This window comes from Rhipicephalus microplus, chromosome 7 (assembly GCF_043290135.1).
Source record: "Rhipicephalus microplus isolate Deutch F79 chromosome 7, USDA_Rmic, whole genome shotgun sequence".
NCBI lineage: Eukaryota > Metazoa > Arthropoda > Arachnida > Ixodida > Ixodidae > Rhipicephalus > Rhipicephalus microplus.
This window is the reverse complement of record NC_134706.1, coordinates 130,057,332-130,077,777: the sequence shown is the minus strand read 5'-3', so window position 1 is coordinate 130,077,777 and position 20,446 is coordinate 130,057,332. Positions and strand designations below refer to the sequence as shown.

The following is a 20,446-nucleotide window of genomic DNA, read 5'->3' as shown; positions in this document are numbered from 1 at the left end:
TTTTTTAACGTGCACTGACATCGTACAACACATGGATTTATCATCAGAAATTTTAGGCTCATGTTTACGAATGACAACTTGACCAGTGAGACATCTCCGTGATTCTGTCACTGAAAAGAAAAAAAGCTTCGTTAGAAGCATTACCATGTCTATGCAATGGTTTTCACATTAAAGAAGTCGAAAAAACGGCGATATGGATGCGGAAAGCTGCAATATAACATGTGAAAACAAGGAAGACATATGTTTTTATGCGAAGCAGCTCTTTGAATAACAAGTGTAACGCTGTCCGTCCGTGTCTCATGCCAAGTAGGTCAAGTTGTGCCAAGTAGGTCAAGTCGTAGCTGCGCGTTGATGTCGCTCTCTCCCTCACCCGCAGCAGCTGCTCTTGGCTCTTACGCCAGTTCGCAACACACCTCTCTCGTTTCATCCTCTGCGTCACCCACGACGCTCGACCACACGTCGAGTGGTAACAATAGACAGATTTCGTTGTGCGTCCGCAGCAGCCGTACAGACGGGGCCTGCCATTGCAAACTGATAACAGGCTGCGGCCGTATGACATCCTGTGAAAGCGGCACTAAATATGTCTATTCTTTCGGCTCACTTGTCTGTGATGAAACGTACACGAAACCCAATTCACCTCCCGTGTCCTCGCATTCCATACAAACCTTTACTCGAGTAAAAGCTGCACCGAGTTTCACTTTAAATCATTATTCCAACACCCGCGTTGACGCCCGTTTCCACTTAATCAATGCCGTGCACACCACTGCTGCTTCACATACAATCAGGAGTCCCTTCAGGGAGATGGCGCATAATTTTTTAAGTTAATCGTAGAGAAGTGAGACTTAGCCTTCATTGATGCATTACTTCACAAATACATCAGTTTGTGAATTGCATGTTTTGAAGTTCTTGAAAAATTTGTAATATATTGTTTATGGTATGAGGCAAAAGTAGCAGTGATACAAATGCGTCATTTAAAAGGATCAACAAGTTAACCAAAACTAAATCAAAAGCAATAAATGAAGCAATACCATTTGTCGATGGGGCCTTGTTGCCCCAGGGCCCTTGGCGGCCGATGATCTCGTAGAGAACGATGCCGAAGGAGTAGACGTCACCTTTCTGCGTACCGCGTGCCGGTGGACTAGGTGACCGCAGAAGCTCAGGAGCACGCCACAGGAGGCCTGTGAACATTACCGCCCATGAAGAAATAGAAAAGCTGGTTGCATATGGTAAAATGATCATTACTGCTACCGAAAAGCGACGCCATTTGATGCAGTAATTTTAACCGCTACAAGCATGTTTATTAAGGACAGCCAATCGGAAGTTGTGTGGGTAAGTTTACATGATTGCGCACGAGGTGTCTAGTGAGCCATTAAGACATCGGGAGCTTCAATTTTTAGGCACACTGCAAAGAAAAAAAAAGATGATAACCTTAATTTTTGTTATGCCAGCTCTATGTCACCGATTCCCCTCTCAATCGACTACGAACTTCGTTCTGCCAAGCACCCGGCAGGAATTACGCTTGTATCTATATAACCAGTAGGTTATTTTGTGCTATCAATTTGGTGCCGCCCACAGCAGCGGTGGTTGCTCAACTGTTTCACCAATGCCGTGGGAGGTTAAGGTATTTCCAAGCATATTCGCAGAACCTATTAGACTACCTTTTGAGATGAGTACCCATAAACTACCGAGCGCCAGGATGGTGTGCTCCAATTCCCATTGAAAACAATCTGTGTGTTTCCGGTCCGCAATTCTTGAACCCGGAACTTCCCGCATTAAAAGTTGATGCTCTACCCGTGTACACAGCGTATGCGCATAAACAAGGCGTCCATCACACTCTAAAATTTCCTGCACATGTTTTGGCGGAAAGCAGCAATCGTGCAGCTAAAGTTCAATCACGTTAGCAGTGTTTCCGCGCAACCGTAGCTACTGTTACGAAGCTTTGGAGATGAAGCTTGAAGTTGTATATGTCGACAGGCGAATTCTTGCCGAAATCTTATTGAGGGTGGTTCTACCTGGGAAGGAATCGTCGAACTTTACTGTGTTAAAGAAATGCGGTTTTCTTTAATGTGGCTTGCCCCATTTCAAGAAGACGCGGTGAATCATTTGTTCGTACAATATCACGAGGTAAGTGTTCTTTTTTCAAACGTTTTCGGCGTGTTTTATGGCATTTTAGGCATGTCATGTTCTGCAATTTAGGCACGCCTAGTTGGCATGTCATTTGGGCATGTCAGATTTAGTCATGTCGTGTTGTGCAATTATGCGTGATGTACCACTACAGTATCCATATTAGAGGAAAAAGACACGCCGCTGTTTGCTGATTTATTTCGTCCACCTCTAAGAAACGTATTCGAGCCACTCTCAAGTAAGTACAAGTGTACACAGGGGTGACTTCTTGCATTTTGCCGCATGCAAGCGCGTCTCCTGTGGTTGGAACTCGAAACCGTGTCCTGGAGCTCTGCCGCACAGCACCACAGTCACTATGCTGTGTGTTGCGATTTTGGTTCAAGAATCAACAAAAACAAGAACGTCATGCGTAATATTCTCTATTTGCTTTTCTTTAGCCGGCATAATAAGTTTGCTCTCACTGCATGGGTGCTTCGAACTCATTCCCTGCCTCTATTCAATGTTTGTCTTGGCAAACATTTTGAGACAAAAACTAACTATTATGTTTTTAACGCGTTATAAGCTTCTGTTCTTCGTTCTTGTTTGTCGCTGTTGTCTTATCAGGTCACATCAGCTGCTTGATAATGCTTTTTTATATACGCGCTCTATGCCACGCTTTACGTTGTGTCTCACGCGTCACAAGTTTACCACATTTGCTTTCTTTCCTGTCCCGTTCCAGGCTATAAATGCAGAACGCTGTGAAGTTTCTTAATAACAATGATTCGAAGAGTGAGACTTGACCTCGATAAGCGTTCTCGGTGACCGCCTGTGGAGCGCATGTTTGAGCGGCGCGGAATTCGTGCAGCCCGAAGTCGGAGATTTGGAGCACCCAGCGCGAGTCCACCAGGCAGTTGGATGAACGCAGGTTGCCGTGGGACAACACCTCGCTGTCGTGGATGTAGATCATACCCTGCGAAACCAAACGACTACAGTTATGTTTAGCCTTGACAGGTGGACAATTTCAACTTGTTTCTTAATCAGAAGCGCCACAAAAGCGATATACCTAGACTCAGAACATATTTTGCAGCTGTGTTGCAAAACGCCCAAGAAATACATGTGGAAAGGACGGGCACAAACTCTCTACTTTATAACGTTACACCAAAGCAAGTTTCTATAAGCATAAACTGCATCACAGTATGCTATCGCTAAGCACACACCTTGGCACCCTTATAAACGACACACCTCCCTTGGGACTATCCTTTTTTCTAACATTATCATGAATTGGTCCCACGCAAGCCGGTTCGATGCATTGGCTAATACCAATAATATCTGGGATTTAACGTCCCCAGACCACCGTATGATTATGAGATTTGTTGATTGATGGTTTTTTTAATGGCGCAAAGACCATTTTATGGTAAAAGGTGCCAGTACATGGTGACAAGCGTGAGCAATGAATATCTTAGGTGGCTATAAAGGGGTCTGCAATTCCACGCCCTAAAGATGAGTAAAACATATAGGTACTAGAATCATGAGTGTGACATGAAATGTGTACAGGGAAAAAGAGCGGCAAAAGGTTCAAATACAATGAAATTTTGGGGAAGTGGTACAAGCACGGATGGCTTGTGAAACACACTTGTCTCCAAGAGCCATGATACAGGTGCCTTTGTGATGCAGTACTGCAGCAGCGATCTCCGTTTGGATATTGTGCTGCAGATTACCATGGTAAATCACGTGAAAGCAATCAACATCATTAAAAAAAGTGAAGAAAAACGGATCCCTACTTATGAGTATTGCTGAATGGAGTGGCATTTACACTCGGTAAGATAATGGAAAATTGTTTTTCCTAACATGATTTAGTTCACTGTAATGTAATAAATATGAGAGAGTAAGGGTTTCACCTCATTTGTCGCAACCGGACAGAAGATGGACAGAAGATCACCACCGCACAGAAGATGTGCATATGTGCTGTGTATGTCTCTTATTCGTAGCCTGCTGAGTGTTATTTGTTTCGTGCATGGCGTGACTTCGATACTGCTGGTCAACTTTCAAGGTTCGGTTTGATGACACGTGCCTTATTTACAGTTGGTGTGTCTCATAAGGTATGCCAGTATGCTCCGAGTTTTCACCCTAACAGGGGTTTTCTGTCTAGTGGAGGTACAGCTACGGAAGTATCAATAGCATTTTTGTGGACTGATGCAGCAAGCTGGTCCGCCAATATATTTCCCTGTATCTCGTAGTGCCCTGGCACACAGCACGCCACGACAGTAGGATTGTGAGAGATGTCGTAGTGAAAGGCTCCGGAATTATCTACCACCTGAGGTGCTTTGACGTCCACCTGAATCTATTCACTACGGTCTCAAACATTCTCGCCTCTTCGATGCATTAGCCTAAAGATATATACTGAAAAATATAAAACGAAAAAAATGGACTGAATTACAGGATCACAAAGAAATAAATTAAGAGTTACAAACAGAGATACTCAGTGTCATACACATTAAGCTGTATTAAAGAAGAACGTTTTTTAAAATAGTAATCAAGATGAACCGTGTAATTTATCATGTGTACATATCTTCCTAGCCTGTTATTTGCGGCGGCTTCATGCAATATGTTCTACGTATGTACAAACTAGCCCGAATAAGAGCGTCACAAGCACTCGTTCATATCGAGAGAAGTACTGCGTTTTACTGTCTTCATGTGTCACCTTTTTCTTCTTCTTCAATTTATAAAACGTTGTTTTCCAAAAGGTCTCGAAAGAACCTAAGAAAAAAAACATTTTGCCATCAAGGCATAATTGTGTGCCATTAGGCTCTGACACGTCGGCCTAACCTAATGCAGAGCATCATGCATTTCCAAATAATACAAAGCCTACCTTGGGGAGCTGAAAAATGACATCACTCTATCCCCCCTTCAAGAAAAAGTGTACGTTTTCTAGACAAACATTTTACTTTACTGTGTCATCGTGTCGCTTATAAGTAGTTTCAGTCGCTTCCTTAATTCTACTTTTTAAGGTACACTTCATTTGCGCAAACCATCACTGACTTCATTCAAATGCACTTTGTAACTTCTGTAGAAGACAAACATTTTACTTTACTGTGTCATCGTTTCGCTTATAAGTAGTTTCAGTCGTTTCCTTAATTCTACTTTTTAAGGTACACTTCATTTGCGCAAACCATCACTGACTTCATTCAAATGCACTTTGTAACTTCTGTAGAAGCTTCCATATGTTCTAATCTAATTTACCGATAGACTGTCTATTGGGGAGTAGACTGTTTATTGTGCGTCACTTACTCAACCGTAGTCTGTGTAAACAATAAGTATAAGAGAACATGCTCGTATAAATTATTAAAAAGTGTTCATATTTTTAGAAGAAATAGCATTGTTGGTATTTATTCTTCATTGAAACTATTTTTTTCAATTGTACATTGTTATCAGCTGAAGAAAACAAAGTTAGCCAGTCAACAGTAGATGCAGCAAACTACCCGTGAGTGTGCTTTGCATAGACTGTCACCATGACGTGCACTACTATGTGAAACCTTAAAGGTAGAAAATATTTTGCTACATTCATCCTGCAGTTGTAACTAGATAAGGTAAACCTTCATTTACCTTGATAAGGTCCGCCACAAGAGATGAGATGAACATACTGTCGAGGTCGAGATCGTCGTTCTTCAGCACATCCTGCAGCGTGTGAAATAACAGGCTTTCCCATGAATAACCACACAAACAAATACTAAACCACCTTCTTTCAGGCTAACAACACGTGGTCAAATTAATGATCAGACACCATACCTTGCACGCACTGTCTTTTTTAAACATTCCTTCTTTCCGTTACTAGCATCTGGTAAACCTCCCTGCCTTCCTTTTTTTTTCTCGTTTCCCCTTCTTCCCGCGAACCATTAGCGAATGTAATACCCTTCCTTGACACGCTTTCCTTGACAGTAGCATTCGTGACTTAAAGATACATGTATCTTTACGTGTAAACAACAATGTTTATATTACCATGCTAGAAGAATTAATCCCATGGTACGAGCTGTGTTGACTTCCTTTATTTTGCTTCAACTTGTTTCCAAAACTGGTGCACTTCTTAAATTTTATGTTTAATAATCCTAGCTGGTATGTTCAAATTTTCAGTAGTATTTAATTTCACTTTTTGTAAAATTTACTAATATTTTACATTATTCTACCTCTTTTCGCCTCCCCTGTCTGGTCTATGGGCTGCAGGAAACAAAATTAAAAAAAAACAAAATTTCGCAATTGGATTGTATTGCGAATGCTCTGACGTGAAGGAGAGAGCTGCGGGTTACGCATCAGTAGCAAACATGTCCACTAAACTCAAGTTCGTGTCGATTGCCTATGATCACAAGGCTGACCTGCTCTACTTTTTTATTAATTATCCTCAACATGTAATTTCGTACATGGCTTAGGCAAACCACGCAATTTTCTCCCGACTTCTATTCGCGAAAAAGGCGCTTTAATTCTTCGTTCAATATTTGTAGTTTCACACTGGATATGCCTTTGCTTAGACATGTCACCTTTCCCTTATAAATATTATTGGAACACTTAAAGAAAGCCTATGAAAATTCACACCTTGCATGTTAGGCTACGAAGGCTTTTAAACTTGAGTGTTTTGATGACGGCATTAGTAAGCATTGTATAAATAGTATGACAAATTCGGTAACATTGCAGTTGTTTTAATATCGACATATATCCTGCATTACACAACTGGAAAACTTTTTTTTTCGTTTGCGTGCCAAATAACCGAGTCACTGGGCTTATTTTTATATATGAAAGGGTTCACTGGAATGACATAATAATAAAGAGTGCATGTAGTGTGGAAAAGTGCCAAATGAGTAATAATGTACACTTTTCCAATATGTCTCTATGGCATATTGTCATTGCATAAATATACACGCGAAATACAGCACTAACAAGTACACGATAGTAACATTATGGCAACAAACTACAAGAAAAATGCTATGAAAATACACAGCTCACACTCTGAGGCACTCTATGATAGTTCCTTAAGAAAAAAATCGCCCGCAGCTTCCCTCGGGGGAACACTGAGGAGGATGCGGACCATATAATTGGTTAACGGGGTGTTAAAGTGCGACTTACTTGGGTCGATGGCTAAATTGGTTAACGTGGTTGTGAAATGGGGTGTTAAATTGCGACTTACTTGGGTCGATGGCTAAATTGGTTAACGTGGTTGTAGGAGGGGGTGTTAAATGAGTGAACACGTACACACGTATGCGAAAGGGCGGCGCTGATCGAAGGGACGTCTATCATTGTGTTTGTGGATTCGTTGGAATTCATTTCACCGCGACCTTGGACGTCGACGCGCCGTACAAACCAACCGACGAGCGGCAACTGAGCGAGCGAGCGCCGACCTTGAGTATATATACAGCACGACGGCGCATGCACTGTCAGCTGTTGAATGTTCTCGAAGCGCGACGCCACATGCGCGTCCACTGGAGAATCAGGAGAATTGTAGATGTCGAACGCGGTGTGTAGAGGAGGAAGGGTGCACAGATGGTGGAGGAGTGAAGCGCGCGTGGTGTGTAGAGGAGGAAGGGATGCACAGATGGTGGAAGAGTGGGCGACGGCGCGACGGCGCATGCGCGCGCGTCAGCTGTCGAATGTTCGAGAAGCGGTGCGGACGGCGCGGACGGCGCACTACAAGGCGCGAGTATGAGATGCTCCGCATCTAAAAAAGTCACAGTTTTGCCGCAAAGGCGAATCAATGAACACGATAGCAACAAATTGGAAGGTCAGCGCAGAATGGCAAGCAAATCAAAACATTCCCCGCGTTTCTCAGGCACAAATAACGCATGAAACGTACTCACAGGTACAGATGAACGCAAATTAGCGTCTCAGTTGTTACTTTGCTGTGTCTGGAAAGAGCACTCTTTTCGCAAACTGAGACTGTGCAACGATTGAAGTGACCTTTGTACGCCCGGTAACTACAACACAATCGTTCTGGCGAAACCCTAAGTCTAGCCGAGACGTACGATCCTCCCCACTGCAAAATAAGGGCGCAAGATCAAGCGTCCCCACCCTTATTCTCAACGCCGGCAAGTACGCGTGGGAGATGAGCGCATGCCGCTGCATCGTGACTATGTGACGACACGCGCTCATTGCGCCATCTTGCTGGTAATGCTAAAAGCACTATAGTTCCCCCGAGATGCGTGGCACCAGCGGTAAGCGTTAGATATAAATTGCTGGCCGTTTGAACGTTTAGGAACGTGCTCCTCTGTAGCTCAGTAGTTAAAGTCTCCCGCTTACGTCTCAGTGGTCCCAAGTTCGTTTCCATGGCGCTGGAGTCTTTTTTTAGAGTTTTTCTTTCTCGCGGTTTCATACATATACATACGTATACATGTTTGGCGAGTGATATCGGCGTCAAAATCTAACCGAGAGCTTCAATATATTTGCTACCGCAATAAAAAAAAAACAAGCCTGCACGAAAACCACAACACAGTCCCAGCGAAAGCTGGAAGAGTGGCAATTCTAGAGCCCATTGTACGCAAGTGCAGTCCCCACTACAATATACACTACTAAAGTACCCACTAAGATATAAATTGATGTGATGCCTGATGACAACAAAACTTGTCGATGATCTCTTTGTAATGACTTAAAAGCAATCAACGACTCACTCGTTACCAAAACTATATTACGTGACGCCTGATTATACAATTTGAGTTGGGTGTGGTTGCTACTTTTTCTGCTACCATTTTATATAACGCATGCTAACGTGGTTCCCTCCCGACATAGCGCCTGTATAGCGTATGTTTGCGGTGGGGTATTGAGTACCGGCATGGCTCTGCAGCAGAATTCTTGGCTGCCACGGAGAGGTCTCCGTCTCCGATTCGACATCTATTTCATTGTAGATATTGTCTCTTATTTCACTTTTTTTCTCATTTCGCACTATGGTGGTTACGAACACCGGCAGCGGCAGTGGCGGCGGACCATCGTACCACCCTTGTTGTGATTTTATACTAGCTTTCCTGTAAAAAAAAGAAGCGTAGCTGCACACCGCGCATTGTTATCGCAGCCATTACCGTTCTAAAGATTATGTGACCTATTGAGAAAATTGTAACTGGAGGATCCTTATCACAGGGCGTGACGTCACAGCTTCGCAATACAGTTCAAAAGACGAAGGTGCCCGTGTTTGCGATCCATGTTTCTCGTTTGGCACTACACAATGAAGTTTAGTACCCACAACAGTGTAGTGCGCTGGTATTACTACTACAGAAAGCTTCACTCGGATTGCCAAATATAGACTATTGTTCTTCTTCAGCATTGCTCTAGAAAACAGGTGACATCTTTTTCAACCCATGGGGCGTAATTAATTCATTTTCGTTTTTCGGATGTCGAACAGCAACCGATTTTGTAATAGCTTCTCATTAGCTCTTTGTCATGCAATCGTGAGTGTTTTGACGATTTCAAATAAAATGTAACAAAACACGTCTTAAGAAATCTAAACAACACGGGAGAATATTTATACCTAAATGAAAGAAAAAAAGTCACGCCTCTCCACGACGTGAGCAATGAAAACTAGGCAAAGCATGGAGTGTCGTATCAGTGATTAACCCTACATCCAAGCCTTGCCTCATATAATCTAAATTCATTGCACTTGCCAGTCATGTTAGGCAATTCAAGCGGGACTTACAATATTGCTGGAGTGAAGGATATGCCTCGGAATCAAACCCGAGAACCCTCCATCTAACATGCGGCAAGATAGCGTTTGAATATCAGTAATTTCTTGGAACATATAATCCTCGACGTGTGCCATTGTGTCATGGGATTCCTTGAGAAGCCTCAACATTTAGGCACATTTTAATAAAGATCGACTCATCAGTACACTTCTCGATAGGTTATTTTCGCGGGGAACAGTTACCTTATAATTAGCCTTTGTCTACGTTGAAGTCTATGGTAAAAACCTTTGTTGTGCTTTACCTATGTTAGAAATATAGCAACTGTTCCTTAACGTAACCACAACAGAAGACAATGCCAAGTCCTAAAGAGCTTGAGCCCTAAAAAACTAAACGTGACGTAGTCCACCCTTTTATTAATATTGCGTAGGTGTCACTCAAAATACGAAATAGTTTGCACAGTATTTTCACCGTTGGCGTTGCACAGTATACGAAATGACCACTTTACTGGGTTTCTACTTTTCATATGGTGAAACTTCGTTGTTACTAAAGTTAACGCTTGGTGATTGTTTTCAGCCTCCGCCATGCTGACAGGCTTCCCCGCAGCTAACGTTCCTCTTTCGTTAGTGTGTGTCATCATGCAGTACTTTACTGCGCGACTCCTAGATATTAACGCCATGTCTACCAAGGGTGGGGGAAAATGAATACGGTTCTTTCGCATCGGGTAAGTGACATAGATCTATGGCGTATTGGTTAGCGCCTCCAGCTTCTAGGACAAAAAAGTCGGGAGCTCGATCCAACAATCAAGTGCCCCATCCAAAGCTTTCTTTTATATGGCTATTTCTATGGGGGACCTGATTTGATTGAAATTTGGGGTTCGACATTCCAAAATCACCATATGATTATGGAGAGACGCCATAGTGGAGGGCTCCGGAAATTTCGACCACCTGGGGTTCTTGAACGTGCACGCAAATCTGAGTACACGAGCCCAAAACATTTCCGTCTGCATTGTAAATGCAGCCGCAGCAGCCGGGATTCAATCCCCCGACCTGCGGGTCAGCAGTAAGGTCCCTTGGCCACTAGACCACCGCGGTGGGGCTATTGGAGACCTATCCGAGTGCTTGCTTACCTATGTCATCAACGTCCGGCAAGTCTTTCTGCACCATGACAAAGAAATTTTTGTGTTAACGGAAATTCCGGGCCAGGCTCCCTGGAGACGGTTTAATAAAGAATCAATGGATAGAAACTCCCGAGGTGGTATACCTGTGACGCACAGGGAAAGTTTGCATCGGCACTGCTTGAGAAACCTGGCCCTAGCTCACAATAGTACCGGGAGGAGGTAGTTGAGAAGCATATAACCTGCGTGTACAAAGCGGTAGGCTAATACAATTTTAGCGTGGTGTGGCATAGTCTATATATGTCATCTTGATTAGTGCTTATTTGCATTCTCATTCAGATCATTGTCATTTCCATTTTTATTTCATCTGCCATATTTGAAAAAGGTTCCGAGCACGGAGTCCTATGAGACACCCCAAAACACCTTATTAAATCAAATACCTCAACTACTGCTCAACAAAAGCTGTGCCTTTAAACTTTGAAAGTAATAAAAAATTGTCTAAGGAATTATTAAAAATGCACTTCCCCTCTTGTACTGTGCCATTTTAAACTTTTATTAAAAATACTTTAATGATTTTTTTACTTTGATTCCGTAACCTATTGCACTTCATTTTCGAACTTTTCTTCCAGGTTTCTGTATTTTACATATTTTTCTGATCTGACAGTGGGCTAATTAGAGCAGGCTGTAACGTAAAACTTTAACATGTATCTTTCAGTTAAGCTGTCTACGTTTTGCATTTGCTTTCATGTCCCTAAATAAATGTATAAAATTTATACTTTTTTGTTTCGTTACAATTCAGGAAATGTACGGGTAGAGTAACCACAGCAACGCAGAGGTAGTCTGGCTTTAGTCTCTTCAACGTATGCAATTTTCCTGTTGTATAAAAAATTAAATGAAATCAAATATATATCGACAACTATGAATGTAAACTACTACCCACCACAACGCGCTATAAATGTTGGTATATAAAACCTGAATGTTAGTCGTCTCAACCTCGAATAAGTATCGCATTAGCCAAAAAAGATTCGGATGCAGAAAGCTTTTCGCGTAGCATTGCACACTGACCTCGAGGCTTCCCCTGGCACAGAAGAGAGTCAGTATGCAGATGTTTGGTGGGTCAACGCAAGCGCCAATGAAGGGAGTGATGTTCTCATGCCTCATCTCTCGCACCTGCATGTATAAAAACAAGTAACGTTCAAAAAAATAACAAAGAAACTTCTGGAGAGCTGAGAAATCAAGCCAACCGTACTAATTCGGCCGTAGTATAAGATTGAAAGCTGGGCGCAGTGGTGATAGTATATAATCAAACACAGAACGACGACTATGTGGACGAAGAGAAAAGAAAACAATCCTCAGCGCTGATTCGCTACTAGATGTTTATTGAAAGCAAATTAGAGAAAAGAATACTATAACCCTCACACCGATGTGACTATATATGAGCAAAAACTAATAGCAAAATCAGCAAGCCAGCTTCGATCTTGAACGTGAAACAAACAGAACCACCTACCACGTGCACTCTTAAAGACAAGAAGTATTAGGACTCTTTACTCAATAAAAAAACTGGCAGATCCCGCGTACAGTGGGAATCTATTACAAGCGAACAAGAATCAGAAATATTGATATATGTCACATTTAAATCATCACAACGTCACGAAGTGGAGGTAAATGATGCCGTCGATGACTTACGTGTCATGATTATCATGCTTGGATGTGTTGCTTAACTTTGTCATTCATTGACGTCAAGTAACACCAAGTTTGGTATATACGGAGCTAGCAAAATAGCCGCGAGCACATCATGAAGGGTCCAATATGCTCTAATGTAGCATTGACGTGCGTGCACGCTGGGCACAGCGACGCTGCGTTAGCTAAACGCGAGGACTTATAGTCTGACGCCAGGCGCGACTACCGTCCGTCGACGTGGCCCAACGGCAACCAGCGTAAAATGCAACATGCTGCATTTCGCGCCGATGCATTACCCAGACAACACTGCGTCTCCCTCTTTTCGTGACGGAGGGACGCCGGACGCGCTGACACGTGCATGCGTCAAAGCTACGCAGCGCGGCGCGCGCCTGCGAGTATATGGCAGGACCGGCGCCTGGAGTGGCAAAACACCGGCGTGACGCGAAGAAATGAACGCCAGCGAGCACGCGCTCCGCGTCACGTCGAAATGTATTGGCGCCTTGACTGTGGCATGTAGTCATGTTCTCACATAACACGCATCTCATAATTATCATGTCTGCACCAGCCACATACATTCGTCATCCATTGGCGTTACGTAATACCAAATTTGGCATATGTGAAGCTAGCGAAACGGCCGCAAACGCATCCTTAGTGTGGCATGTAGTGATGTTGTTACATGACACGCGTGTCGTGATTACCACGATTGGATGTGTCATTTTTCTATGTCGTCCATTCACGTACCGTAGTACGAAATTCGGTATAAGTGAACATAGCGAAACGGCCCCTGGCACATCATGGGCGTGGCATGTATTCATGTTATTGCATGACACGCATCTCATGATTATCATGTTTGCACCAGTCACATACCTTCGTCATGCATTCACGTAACGTAATACCGAATTTGATATATGTGACGCTAGCAAAACGTCTGCAAGCGCGTCATGAGCGTGGAACGTAGTCATGTTATTACATGAGACGCATGTCATAATTTTCATGTTAGGGTGTGTCGCTTGTGTTTGCCATGCAATCATGTCATACCATACCAGTTTTGCAACATGCCATGTGAACGAAACCACCGCAAGAGCTGCAGAACCTTAAAATAAAAATCTTGACATTTATGACATACATATCATGAATTTCATGTTATGAAAAATCAAATGTGTTCTTCATGAAGTCATGGTATGCCATACCAAGTTTGATATTGCTACCATTATCGAAACGGCCAGGAGAGCAAAAAGTCGTAGGCGGCTTGATAGATAGATAGATAGATAGATAGATAGATAGATAGATAGATAGATAGATAGATAGATAGATAGATAGATAGATAGATAGATAGATAGATAGATAGATATATAGATAGATAGATAGATAGATAGATAGATAGATAGATAGATAGATAGATAGATAGATAGATAGATAGATAGATAGATAGATAGATAGATAGATACGCTCACAGTCACTGAAGTTCGCTAAGAAATTCTTCGAATTTAAATTGCGAACGCACTATCATGTAGGGTAGTGCAACATACGCTACTATACTGCTCACCACCTTTTGTGATATCATTAACCTCAATTATTGGTCGTGTGGTTTCATCTCCATGGGCTCGCAACGCCTGAGCTTCATGAAACACAGGTGAGTAATGCATGGCACAGTGCAACGTGTTGGGACACATGTCAGTCTGACTTGCCTTGCTGAAGAAGCCTGCGGTCGAATAGTCTATTTTACCGCGAAAGCTGTTAAGAGATCGCAATTATTATTATTATTATTATTATTATTATTATTATTATTATTATTATTATTATTATTATTATTATTATTGTTGTTGTTGTTGTTGGTATAAGTTTTATTAAAGTGCCATATGTAAAGCGTCGAGAAAAAAAGCATTTTATGGTACCTCGGTTTTCTAACAGATATGGGGAATCATGAAGAAGTGTATATATTCCAAAAAAATCAATTCACTACGTGAAGAATTTTTTTCAGCGAGTTCAAAAAAGCAATCAAAGAAAATACTCGCTGAGCTGTAAAATCAAATAGTCTACTTGGATATCACGTATGCTCAGGGTTCCTCCTTTGTTCTTCTTTTTATTTGCTGCCTGTAAGAAGCAATGGTGTCAATCATTAGTCCTTTTGTTGGCAAAGAAGCAACAATGGTTTTTGATACCTTGTGTCCACATCGCTGTAACCGGCTCGGACGGGCCTAGTCGCACAAGTCCTTGGGACTTGTGACAAGCCCGTTTCTTTGTATTTCTTAAGGATGTGTACAATAAAGTATTATTATCATGATTATTATTATTATTATTATTATTTTATTAATATTATTATTAGCAGTAGTAGTAGTAGTAGTAGTAGTAGTAGTAGTAGTAGTAGTAGTAGTAGTAGTAGTAGTAGTAGTGGTATAAAGTAAGGTATTTATCTTTCATTTCGAGGTTTCTGGGCCTCAAATCTGCAAATAGGTGTATATCTGATGACTGCTGAACAATTCGAAACATACTGGTGAATGCAGTGTCTACTAATGCAAAGTTTAGTTCTTAATAAATGCCAATATTTTGACAACGTGGGCAGCAATGCAGTAACGCTACCACTAAGTTTCTGCTGTCTTTATTTGAATAGGCTATACGATCATTACAAGACTGGCAACGTATCGTAGTGTGGTGGAGCGTCAAGTCTGAGTGCTACATATGACGTTGGGGCATTGGATACTGATGTACGGGACATATTTGAGATGAATGACGCCGTCTGTAAACGACAGCTTGTGAATCATAGAGCCCATGGTAAAAAGGTTCCGTCATTTAATCGTATCTAACAGCTAACTGGTGGCCTCAGAATGTTGTAAACAAAATGAATTTCCCTTAGAGGAAATAGGTTATGATTTTTTATGCCATAAAATAAAACGAGAAGTGCTATAACCTTTCGCAAATATCGTGACCCCAATTCGCAAAAAAATAGCTCACGTGTCATTAGTGCAAAATTGTTATGCAGAACAAGCTGCTTCCTGAAAACTACAAAATGCGACTTAGTTTGACCGATATAAAAAAAAATTACGGCATATTCACGGGGTGAATGATGATGAATGGGCGAAGCTCCGGAGGGATTCATCGGTAAACTGTGAATCTTCCGTGTAATTCGCCCAGTCGATCATCATGTAAAGACGTGAGAAACGCTGTGTGTGTATATACACAAATCAACTTTTATTTGTTCTTAGACGATGGATGGCTTGCGATGTCCCTTGCCTCGCGCGCTCGCACATCGGGATTCTGTCTGCGAGCGCGCGCTGCTGGCGCCTTGCGCTCTCTCCGCTGTGCAGCCTTATCCATCCGGCGACTCCGAGCGCGCGCCAACAGCGAACGGATTGTATTACAACGCTCCCCCTAGCGTACGTCGCCGCACTAAATCGAACGATTGCCTTCAACCAATGACACGCGCCATATGTGACATCATTCCTATTTTATAAGATCTCGCGTCTTTCATCAACTACAAGTACCGCTTTCTAGTTTATAACATCTTGCATCTTTTCATCATCAGCTACAAGTACCACCATCTAGTAAACACTACAAGAACTAAACGAGAGGTGGCTACATACAGGAGACGGTACCGCCATCTAGTGAACACTGCAAGAACTAAACTAGAGGTGGCTACATACAGGGGACGGTACCGCCTTCTAGTGAACACTGCAAGAACAAAACTAGAGGTGGCTACTTACAGGCTACAGGGGACGCACAGCCCACGCCCTAAGGAGCTTCGCCCCTAAAAAAAAGTCGGAAAAGTGTGGTTCCCAATGACGTCTTTCTCTCTGATAAATCAGGACTGTCAACTGCTTTCGTATAAGCAAACCTGTATGAGTTCCTTGCGTATGCTGCGTGTTAGGTCGACACTCTTCTTGTAGACATGCTTGATGTGGACAACGTTCCCCTTGTAGAAACCGACGCGGCCGCGCCCTGCGGCCACCGTTGGAATCTCGGTATCTGGAACTGTGTTCGCTGACCAAACCCAGGGAGCGGCACTCTGCAGCCTCCTTCGCAGTTTGAGCAAATGCTGCTCGTCCGGGAACGCAAAACCAAGGCGTGTTGTCTCCAGCATGCCACGCTGTCACCAGAAACCAGAGCACAGAGGATGTGTGAACGAGTGTGTAGAGAGTTGTCAGGCTATATAAGTGCACTTTGTGGCAAATTTTCTGATCTAACTGATTTGATATGTGGTATTTAACGTCCCAAAACCACCATATAATTATGAGAGACACCGTAGTGGAAGGCTCCAGCAATTTCGACCACCTGGGGTTCTTTAACGTGCACCCGAATCTGAGCACACGGGCCTACAACATTCCCGCCTCTATCAAAAATGCAGCCGCCACAGCCGGTATTCGATCCCCCGCGACCTGCGGGTCAGCAGAGGAGTACCTTAGCCACAAGACCACCGGGGGGGGGGGGGGGGGGGGGGGTCGTACTCACTTCTTGCTAGCCTGTCTGATGCATACTAAGAAGGCGATGCATTACCGTACATGCTACTCCGAAGAAAAGATTATGATAACAAACTGCGTCTCCAATATCAATCAGTGAGCGCCCGCATGCGTTCTTATTTTGCGACTCTCCAATGACACAGCGCAAGCGTTAAGGGTTTTGCATAATATTGCAGCAATGTTGGGCGCCAAAAACCTTGCTTGACGCGTGCCACATGGGGCCCTATTCATGAGGCGTAACTCGTGACGCATTTCACTGCAGCACTAAGCTGTGCTTTAAAATTTTTGTGTTTGCTACCCACAGCACAATCAATATATTCGTAAGTAAATAAAAAATAAACGATGAAGTTGTTGTCATCCGAACTTTGCAACGGCTACCCTTTTTCACTTGATTGTTGCAAATTAGGAATCGAGAAACAAAATAGAATATATACATATATATTGTCCCATATCGGTAGGTCAAAAAGTTCCCATTTGGGCAGAACAAGAACACAGCCACTGTGCACACTTTCAACCTAATGCGCATAGTGAGCTTAATTGTGGCTTCACTTGTAATGTGAATCAGCACATCACCACCGTAATTTAGTTTATCATTGAAAAGAATGCGTTAAAAATCCAACAAAACTAAACTCGCATTATATATACGTTGCATATCAAGTAATGTTGGCTTAGATTAAAAAATAAAACAGCAAGAAATGTTCACAGAAATAAGAGAGTTCAAAAAGCAAATTTAACAATATAATATGTACAACCCCTGAGCTATCGAATTATATCAAATCCAATTTCATTTTTCATTTAGGAATACACAAATAAAGGACAGTGAAAAAATTTTGTGTTTTGAAACAGCTTCACCAGTTCATAGCCGCATACAAAAATTGCAGCAAAAAATAAATACAAAGTAAAAATTCAGATAGGCAGCAGCATTGCGGTAAACAGGAAAATATAACACATTGCGGGTAGCGCGCCACCACCACGCATACACAAGGTAGTTGTGACTTAACGGTAGATTCAAAGCAATATATTACTCTGTGTAGAAATTAAACATGATAACGCAATTGTCATCCAGAAACAAGATATAAGGCACATGATAAATACATACAAAATGCACACGTTGGAACATTTTACACTATATCGATCATAATCTCAGGAGTACCTATATGCGATAAAAGCGGAAATATATATATAGGAGTTATTTTGTGACCAAAAGGAAAAGTATATAACTGAATAATTCCTGGAGGTCGTGGTAAGAACAGATGAATAAATCAAAACCTTTCAGATCACAGTGTTTCAAAAGAGCTGGAAGAGTGCAAGATAAGCTGTATGCCTGAGCTTATGTCAACCTCCCATTTCTCTTCATGACGGGTGGGGTACCTTTGATTTCTTGCACGCAGTTTGGCTAGAATGCTTACATTTCTTATGTGCCTGAGTTTCCGATCTAAATTTCCAGCTTAATGCATAACTGTATAGCGGCTGCAGCTTAATTATTTCTTAGCTACAAGATAAGGGTCTAGAGGATGCCACAAAATGAGCAAGATATATATCAATAATACAATGAACAAGAAGGAAAATCTGGGCTATTGTTGGCGATACTTCGTTTTTTTTTTTCGATAGCTCACAGCCTAAAAAGATGAAGACGCAGACGAAGGATAAGACAAAATAAGTGTCGACTCTCAATTGAAGTTTTTAAAAAGGTCGTGTTATTTTATCTTTTGTCTTCGTCTTTCTTACGCTGTGAGTTATCAAACAAATGCCTAATATATTTTTTCTGTAGCATGTATACTTTTTCAACATTAGTAGCCGTCATCGTACCCATACCAATTGACAATAGTTTAAATGGGAGGTAAAATAATTATTTAGTAAAAGCTTAATTTTTTCTGAAGCAAATACTGAAGTCGACTAATTACACCTGTCACTTGAAATAATTTTTGCAAGACATATTCCACATGATATTCCAGGTCCTGTTCTCAGAAAAAATTGTGCCAAGACATACCTCAATTTTATGAGTACTCAAGTATTATAGCATGGTCAAATGAAATAAGTTTGTTATTAGCTCGAAATATAAACGCTTTTTTACGGTTTTTGTTAATACGCATACCATTTCCTGCTGACCGTCTGTCTAGCGTTATCATTGCTCTGATACAAGTTTTTAAAAGCTCGTAATTGGCATGACCTGAAAAGAATATGCTAGAATTATAGCAAATATGATATATTTGGCCTCGTTGGAAAGATTTATGATATGGTTAGGATATATGCTAAATAATAGTGGTCCCAATATGCTCCTTTGTGGCACTCCACATAGTACAGGGTGCATACTAGAGAAAGAGTTGTTTCAGGGTAAAACATGTCGTATACTCTATGGGTAAGCGCCCATATATGCGATAGAGCCTCGCCTCGAATATCATTGCAGTGTAAGTTTTTAGCAGTATTTTATGGTCAACTAACTCGAAGGCTTTGAAAAAGTGAACAAGAAGGCCAAGAATGAGTGCCTATAACGTTACTTTAACCTTACTTATCAGAAATTTACTGCAATTGAATAATCAAAACACCCAAGAGTCAAGCTAGAGCCAGAAAAGTGGTCAGGAGAAACAGCCACTCAGTTTCATATGGTAAACTGAAATGAATTAGCACATCAGCAATCCTCTGGGTACAACTGGTTTTCTTCAAGCAAAAAAAAATACAGTGACTATTTTCATTTTCAAATGAGAAAAAAGAATTTTGTGTTCGCTCATAAAGATGGCAGAAAACATGCGAACAAAGTAAATATTATAGCATGTCCAACAAAGAAAAAACTGTAGGTAAACCGTTAGCAATAGGATCCAATTATCACAGAAGAGGAGGAACAGGAGGGAAAGAAAATGCAGGGATGGTAACCAGTCTGGAGTGACCGGTATGCTACCCTCCACTGGGGATAGCAACGAGGGAGTTTGAAAGATCGAAAAAAGGAGTAACTGTAACTGTAAAAAATGACTCACACACTGCCTAATGGAAAGAGTGCCCTCAAATTAAGAAGGAGCGCGCGGTGCTTAAGCAAATGGTCACAGACAATTCGACCGACATGGATGCTGCCGAAACAGTCCGGCGTCGGCAGCGGTGTCGGGTCCATCGTTAGACCTCAAAGACTGCGCAAGCTCGAAACGACAGCGCCACCTCTACTGCTGCACCAATAAGTCAAACCTCATCAGGACAGACGAATTCAAAGAAGACTTCGGAGAGGACTATCTCCACAGAGTAATGGCCTATTCTTCCAAGTCAGCCGCTAACCATAGAACGTCAGCAGATCACGCCCATTCAGGGGTCTTCACCAACCGCAGATGACGCGCATAAGAAAGATGGCAAAGTCGGAACTATGCTTCGTTCTCTCACGGATGCCATCCGGAAGATCTTGTTGGAGATGGCGACAACGTCTGCTCGAAGCACTGTACTTGAATCGCTCAAGTAGAAATATG

The 20,446-nt window shown here is 42.1% G+C and overlaps 1 protein-coding gene across 1 annotated transcript in view; it reads right to left on the bottom strand.

The window, feature by feature from the left end:
* LOC142767625 (guanylate cyclase 32E-like) overlaps positions 1–20,446 on the bottom strand; it is a 353,448-nt gene that overhangs the window by 41,123 nt on the left and 291,879 nt on the right. The window contains exons 13-17 of the mRNA XM_075869693.1: positions 16,379–16,630; positions 11,932–12,036; positions 5,707–5,778; positions 2,905–3,073; positions 1,029–1,178 (exon numbers count right to left, since the gene is read on the bottom strand). Coding sequence (XP_075725808.1) covers positions 1,029–1,178; positions 2,905–3,073; positions 5,707–5,778; positions 11,932–12,036; positions 16,379–16,630 — 748 coding nt within the window. The remainder of the gene's footprint in view (positions 1–1,028; positions 1,179–2,904; positions 3,074–5,706; positions 5,779–11,931; positions 12,037–16,378; positions 16,631–20,446) is intronic.